The sequence below is a fragment of the Plecotus auritus genome, assembly GCF_963455305.1.
Source record: "Plecotus auritus genome assembly, chromosome: 12".
Classification (NCBI taxonomy): Eukaryota; Metazoa; Chordata; class Mammalia; order Chiroptera; family Vespertilionidae; genus Plecotus; species Plecotus auritus.
Genome location: NC_137778.1, coordinates 4,782,280 through 4,790,142, shown reverse-complemented (window position 1 = coordinate 4,790,142; position 7,863 = coordinate 4,782,280). Strand labels below are relative to the sequence as shown.

At 47.6% G+C, this 7,863-nt stretch overlaps 1 protein-coding gene across 5 annotated transcripts in view; it reads left to right on the top strand.

Moving 5' to 3' along the window:
* The first annotated feature begins 231 nt into the window (after positions 1–231).
* F5 (coagulation factor V) overlaps positions 232–7,863 on the top strand; it is a 62,698-nt gene continuing 55,066 nt past the window's right edge. For all 5 annotated transcript variants that reach the window (XM_080649061.1, XM_080649064.1, XM_080649063.1 and 2 more), the window contains exons 1-2: positions 232–580; positions 4,130–4,221. In XM_080649061.1, coding sequence (XP_080505187.1) covers positions 423–580; positions 4,130–4,221 — 250 coding nt within the window. In that variant the 5' untranslated portion in view covers positions 232–422. The remainder of the gene's footprint in view (positions 581–4,129; positions 4,222–7,863) is intronic.

Here is a 7,863-nt window from a genome sequence, read left to right as displayed (position 1 = left end):
AGTGAACTTTGCCCCAGGCAGTGTTGTGGGGGTGCTGAGGGCTCCGCTCCGCAGCTTAGCAGCTGGAAGTGCAGGGAGCCCTTTGCCTGTGGGGTATGCATCCCTGGGCACGGCCCCACCTGCTGGAGCCTCTGCGCTCTGCGCTGGCTTCACCTGTAGTGAAACAGTCACCGATCTGGTGCCTCCTCTTGTCTCCCGGGGCAGTGACCTCCCAACCCCTCTTCCTGGAAGGGCACAGGAGGCGGGACAGCCGGAGGCTGCTGCTGAGGTGCCTGGAGAAGCTGCAGGAGGACACTGCCACCCACAGCCTCCGGAGCTCACTGCAGCGGGGACAGTGGACGCCCAGCCCCAGCGGTTCAGAGCGCGGCTGAGCGAGCCCTGCCCAGGTCCTGGGGCGCTGAGGGCAGGAGCAGGAAAGAGCCATGTCCCCAGGCTGCCTCTGCCTCTGGGTCCTGCTGGTCATGGGCTCCAGCTGGGCAGGCTGGGGGGCCACGGGGGCCGAGGCTGCGCGGCTGAGGCAGTTCTATGTTGCTGCGCAGGGCATCAGCTGGAACTACCGCCCGGAACCCACAAACCCCAGGTAAGGCCGGGGTGGCGTCCGCGGGCGTCGGTGGGAGCTTACTCTACTCCTCTTAGGCAGCTGTTCCCTTTGCTGATCCTGCCTGGAGAATGAGGATATAGAAAAGATGCAGTTTGATTGGCTAGCTAGATGCTGCTTTCAAGTTAGTATGATTGATTGTTGGTTTAATGTATTGATTGGTTCAAAAGCACCAGCACCCACCCCCTTGCTAGCTCTCTACAAACTCCTGTTCTGGAATTTTAGCGGTCTAGTATTGTTATGGAACTCCTAATTGCATAGCATTTATTCCATTCTCCACATCGCTTCATCTTCTAAAACTAAACCTTGTACTTCATTATACGCAGGTTATTCATTAACGACTGCCATCATTTTGTTGTTTTCTCATAAATGACTTTCAAAACATCATTAGTCCCTAAAAATGCAACGTTTTTATTCTTTCTTCCTCACTTAATCTTGGCAATTTGAGTGGGATCCCTATGAGAAGGCAGAGATGCAGCTAAGAGGAGGTTTAAATAATAAAATATCTTTGAGTCAGAAACTACTTTTCCCAATCGAAAGGCTAAAAATAAAATTTCCCAGAAATGAGACAAATTGCAGGATCTACTCAATATTTCCTGGGGTTATATTTTCACTTGTTTTAATGGTAAACCTCTTCGTGTGACTCAATTTTTTAAACTTAACATCACACTTTGATTGCGAAAGACATTTCCCCTTTTACAATTACAAAACGATCTACCAAGAGATATTGTACTCTTTTCAGTCTTTTCGTGTATAACTTTAACGCTTTTAAAGTTTCCTTCCTAAGGTTTATTTTGGAGGGCATTACATAGTCTCTTGGTCTTGTAATAAGAAATCCCTCTTTTTTAAAAAATATAAATAATCTTAGATATTTCATTTCAAGGTGATAATCAAAGTCCCACGCACACTGTGTGGAACTGCCATGAACTAAAACCCCCAGGGAAATAAGTCTTTCCAACACGAATCTCTCCTGCACGTGGGAACACTGACTGGCTGCTGGCTTTCCTGTGGCCGCTGTGCTATGCTGGCAAGTGTGGTGTTTCTTCCTTTGCTAATGCTGAAAGCTGGGGGCAGGGCCACACGGGTCAAAAGTCGGATTCACGTGGTGAGTCCACAGGGAGCCACGGTTGTCGTCCCACCCTCTTGCTCTGCGGCTGAGTTCCCAGGATTCTGGGAAGAGTCATCCTCCTGGTATCAACTATTGAATCCAAACCAGAGAGGGATAACCCAGACCAATGTTCCATATTGAACCTCAAATCATGTCATTTCTCGCTAGTACTTTCCTGTGGAAAATCTGTATATCTGGCTGCTTAAATCAAGAACTTGTTCTAAATTGTCCTACACCAAGAGCTAACTGATACTATAAGGAAATCAACATTTGGCAGTCAATTCTACCCCTTGCCAAAGTCTATTTTAGCACAAAGCGAAGAGCTTTCCCTTTAGTTCATCTAAAATTAGCAGAGCAATGCCTTTAGAGGTTAAATGTGTCTATTATTCTTGCTGCAGGCCTGAAATGAATGTTTCTAAAAATTCCCTTAAGAAAACTTGTTCAGTCATTACATGCATGTAGTCACAGATATTTTTAAAATGTATATATAGCCCTAGCTGGTTTGGCTCAGTGGATAGAGCGTCGGCCTGCAGACTGAAGGGCCCCGGGTTTGATTCTGGTCAAGAGCACATGCCTAGATTGTGGGCTTGATCCCCAGTGTGGGGTGTGCAGGAGGCAGCCGATCAATGATTCTCTCTCATCATTGATATTTCTCTCTCTCTCTCCCTCTTTCTTCCTCTCTGAAATCAATAAAAATAAAAATAAAAATGCATATATATTCATCATGCATATTTGAATTCGTATCATCTCTAACTTTCTGTTCTGACAGATTATTTTCCAGGAGTCATTCAACTTTTTCAAAATCAAAATAAATATGCCTCAGTATGCTCACACAACATATACAGTCAAATATGTTAGAAAACACATCTATTCAACTTATTCCACATAAAAAACTGATTTTTCCTAGTAGAGCTTTTACGCCATCATCTATATTCTTGTATTTAGAGATCTGGGTTGGGGCAGGAGGATTAATTTTTAATTTTACTAACAATAAACCAAATAAATAAAAATTGAATCCCACATTAGGGATAAAATCAACATATAGAATCCTTGGGCTCTAAGAACTCTAGAGGTCGTTTAGTTCATTTTCAACTTCCCTGTCCTCACCTTCTGCTCCCCCCACACCCTGAGCACCCATATTCCTAGTGTCCAGTTCCTATTCCACTGAGAACCCACTGCTTCCATAGCTGCTCATTCCAAAAGCACTTACTCATTCTGCCCCCAAACATTAACACAGTTCTTATATCTCACAAAAAATGACAAGGATTACTACAATTACAGATTTTTCTGTTTGCTGGGGAAACCTGAAGGCTAAACACCAACTTTTATTACCGTTTAAATTATTACTAGCTAACTCTAAGTCCTTTGCTGGTAACAACTTATTTAATTCTCTAACAATTCTGAGAGGAAGATTTTACTATTATTCTCATCTCACATTTGTGGCAACTGAGGAACAAATGGGTTTAGTAAGCTATTCAAGGTTACACAGTTAATAACACCACATGGTTTAAACACAGACACTCTGACTCGCCCATCCGCCCAGCCACTGTAACATCCAGAGGTCACGGCAGCTGGGGACGGTGTCCCACATATGCCCTGACTGTGGCTGGGCCACTGTCTCTAGGTTAGAAAGCTTGACAAAGCCAATCTGGTCAGCTGGTTTGGACATTTTAAGAAATGTCCCCCAATTCTCTTCTCTTTACTTTTATCTTTGAGTTTGAGACGAGGATAGAATGATGTGTCCATCCTTAGGGACCCAAAAGAAGAAGACTGGAAAGTATCCCAGGAATCTCCTTGCTCCCTCTGTAAATTCTTTACCAGGAGCACAATGGTTCCACCTTTTCTGAATCTTGGCTCTACCACTTGTCCATGGACAAGTTACTTAAACTTCCTGAGAGTTAGTTTGCTCATTTGTTTGTTCCCAGTGTGAATCCAGGGCTTTTACTCGATTACCACAGCCAACTTCTCAACCAGAAGTAGGACCCACCAAATCAGTTCTTTACAGCGTTGCTCATAGCTTACCTCTGTATTTGATTGACCAGCTAAAAACAGTCCACATATTTACTCATAAAAGATTTGATCATTTTTTAATCATTTAAACTCTAAACCTGAAGTTTGGGTGCACATGACCATCTTGGGTTCTTCTTTAGAAAATTGGTTCTGAGTAACAGGATTAGTTAGGCCAGGCTTAATGTGTGACAGAATGAGGATCACTGCAGAATATTCTTGAAGAGACCAGCAGTTATTGTTATCAGTGTCATTTATTGTTCATATTCATAAAACCATGGGTTTCTGAAATATAATTAAAAATACTATTGTTCCCAGGACATGAGAGATTTCTTTCTTTCTTTCCTTTTTTCTTTTGAATGTGAGTAGATGTCAGACATACATTTTAAATTGATTTTTTTGTATTTTATTTCCAGTTTGAATCCTTTTGCAACAACGTTTAAGAAAATTGTCTACAGAGAGTATGAAGCATATTTTCAGAAAGAAAAACCACGATCTAAAACTTCAGGTAAGCATGAAACGCATACTAGTATTCTCTAATTTAAAGATAAATCTCTTTGATATTATCTATATCTAAAATTTCCATTTAGTGATATTTTATAGAAATGTGTGTTTTTGTTGTTTTTAACCAGTATAGGCTACATAATTTGTGGAGCCCAGGGCAAAATGGAAATGAAATTCACCTTATTGAGAATTTCAAAACAGGGTCAGTGAAGAATTGAGGCAAGCCAGGCCCTGTGTGATTTCACAGGCCAGAGTCACACGCCCAGGAAGCCAGCTGTTTTTAACATCGATCAAGAAGCTGAAGAGGTCTTTTAAGTGTTTGAATTTGTATTCATTCATCTGACTTAGCACATGCTCTGGGCCGGGCCTTGGGTGCTGTGGGTGCTGTGGGTGCCACAGGGACAAGACAGGCGGCCCAGGCTGAGGGTGCGATGAACCTGAGCCAAGGGTCCCTTCCTCCCTCTGGCTCCCTGCACTCATTCAAAGGAACTGCAAGTGGCTGTTCTGGATTCTTCCGCGTCTGTCTTTCCCAGCTTCTGTTTTATTTAGTGTGCTGTACACAATAGCTGTCACTTTTAAAGAAAAGTCCCGTCTTCCTTATTTCTTCTTTAATCAAAGAAAGCAGGTCGAATGGGTTGGGGTCTGAAATATGGCACCATATTTTCACAGGAACGACAGAGGTCAGCAAGCGAGAACTTCCTCCAGTTGGGTCCCTGGTCACTGATTCACTCAGCCTTCCCCCAACCAGCGAGACCTGCACTCTGCCCCTCCCCCAACCAGCGAGACCTGCACTCTGCCCCTCCCCCAACCAGCGAGACCTGCACTCTGTCCCAGACTCACTCTTCTGCCTCTCTATCATCCCACTCTCCCCCGCCTCCTCCGATCTCCCTTTATCTGCACTCTTTCCTGGACTGGAGCCTTCCCCATTAACAGTAAAACCAAACACAGCTATGTTCAGATTAACTTTCATCTGGAACAACACTCCCCTCACTCTGCTTCACTCCCCTTCCTCTCCCCTCTCCTTCACGACCAATCACCGTCTGAACGGCCCACTTCATTCCTATGGGGTCATTTCCTCTCCCTGCGCTCCCTCCCTCACCTGCTCTCAGGGAGCCCGCTAGAATTACTCTCAGAAGAGGCCCTATGGCTGCGACGATGCCAGAGCCAATGGTTTCTTTCCAGGTCTTTCCCGACTTGACATTTCTAGGACGTTTCATGCTCCCCTCTGGGAACTCTCTACCTCCTTTCCCGGGGGCACTCAGAGATAACGCCTTCCTGAAACTTGGCCTCACCTGGGAGGACAGACAGGGTAGTTCTGAAGGGAATAAGAGGTTGGAGGATATTTTGGAGTTTTATAAAGAAGAACTCAGTGACTTCAAATATCTAAGTGCCCAAAGGAAGAATCCAATAGAAAAGGAGCAGATAAAGTCATCTGACAGACGGAGTTAGACTCAGAAGAAACAGGACGTGGTTAGCTGCGGTAGGAGACACACTGCCTTCCCGGGGCAGGAAGGGTCCTCGTCGAGTTGAGTTTGTAGCCGTGGGCAGGAGGGTCAAAGCTCTCCTAGCCTCTGCCGCAAGTCAACTCATGTCCGTAACTCTAGCTCCAACCTTAGCACACACTTAAGAACTTTTTAATTAAATTAAATTATAGATGGGTAAAGGGAAAGCGAGCCAGGAAACATTAATGAGTGGAAGAGAGAGGGAAAGGCAGAGAAATATCAATGTGAGAGAAACACATCAATTGGTTGCCTCCTGCACACGCCCTGACCAGGGCCTGGGCTGGGGAGGAGCCTGCAGCCGAGGTGCGTGCCCTTGACCAGAATCAAACACAGGACCCTTCGGTCCGCAGGTTGATGCTCTATCCACTGAGCCAAACCGGCTAGGGCAGGGGATGACATCTTATTAATCTTTGGATCCCGGGTGCAGTGATACAGGAGGCAAATCTGGTGTACAGGGAAAGCCTCAGATACTGAATGAGGAAATCGGGGTTTGAACACTGCCCTTGACTGGTGACCTTCCCCTCCCAGCCTCGTTCTGCCATTCGTACCCCCCCCCCCCCCCCGTTTCCACTCGTCAGGTGGGTGTGACTCTAGCTGAGCCTGAATGGAAACCGCCCTGGACCCCACTCCGCAGCAGGAGCCAGACCCAGCTGCAGGACTGGAGGGCTGAAGACCGATGCCTGCTGCGTGGACAGGGAGGGAGGGGCTGGGCCATTTCAGGAATGCTGCTTGCGTGTTTGAATGGCTAATTTTGAGTCTTTGCACCATTTCAAGAAAAATTATGACATGTTTGTCCCTGAAGGTTTTTAAAGAGCTGCAACTGTTGGCTACCTGTTTTCTGTAATGCGTTATTCACCTGAGAGCTGGGGGTGGATTAGCTGACCTCCTGGGGCCCTCCCCAAGGCCCCAACTGCAGGAAGTTGGCACAAGCTGTGCTACTTTCCTGGGCCCCCAGCTTGGCTTGGGCCCTGGGGAGGGGGAGGGAAAGGTTTCAGGGCATCTGGCCGACGGAGGAGCTGAGCAGCAGCTCAGGAACATTCGGCCACGTGTTTGCCATCATGCATGAAGGCGTTTGAATTGCCTTGATGAAAACATGCCTTTGTTTTGCCCTGATTCTGAAGAAGCAGAAGGGCGGCTAAATAAATACTCCGGACTGGTCACTGCAGTTGGTGGTCTCATTAAGTTAAACAGCTTATAAGACTTACTCTGGGCATCTGGTATTTGCAGCCATGAGATGCCAACAAGCAGATCAACCAAGCAAGGCCACCATGGCAACAAAATGCAGGCCAGTGTGAGAGCGGAGTCTGCCCCCTATGGGCCTCAGGGGCATCCCGGCCGGTGGGAGCAGCCAGCGGAGCTTTGTTGGGAGCTGGGTCTGAGCGTAGCAGCCAGAAGAGAGGGGTCAGCCGGGGTCAGAGTGGCCAGGAGTCAAGACTGGTGTAGACTGTTCCAGGAAAGGGGGTCTGAGCCCTCCCTGGGGAAGGTGGTAGAGGAAGCTTTGGTCCAGGAGTCCAGAGACCTGCATGTCAGCCCCAGTGATGCCGCCGAATCACTGACTGGCCCTGGGCAAGCCATCCTCCCGCGCCCGTGGCAAGCTCCGTGAAGCCAGGGAGGGCACCTGTGTTGCTCAGCATTGCAAGTCTGACCAGGATAACGTGGGCGCTCAATTACTACTTATTGAACGAACGAATGAATGAGTGAATGCGAGGGGGGAGGTGGTTACAAGCTCAGGATCCCGTCAGACAGGTTTCACTTTACCCACGGCTCTGCCCCTAACTAGCTGTATCGGGGGGCAAGCTAGGGAAGCAGAAGCAGGGGGAACCCCGGAGGCCCAGTTTCCTGGCCCGTAAAAGGAGGATCTTACCATCTACCTTAAAGATGTGTGGGAGGGTTCACGGGAGGACGTACACGCGTGACTGTTCTGGGGGGACAGTGGGTGGAACCCGCGATCAGCACCATCCCTGCTGCCAGTGGATACGGGTGAGCTCCGTGGCGCTGACGCCTGCTGTCCCCGTGATGCCTAAGGCTTGGAAGTGGGGGCAGTCCACTCCTGCCACTTGTTGAAATGAGGCAGTGGTGACGGGCTCTCTAGGACGTGGGTATCACGCAGGAGCACATGCTCAGAGGCAGGGCCCCGACTCACC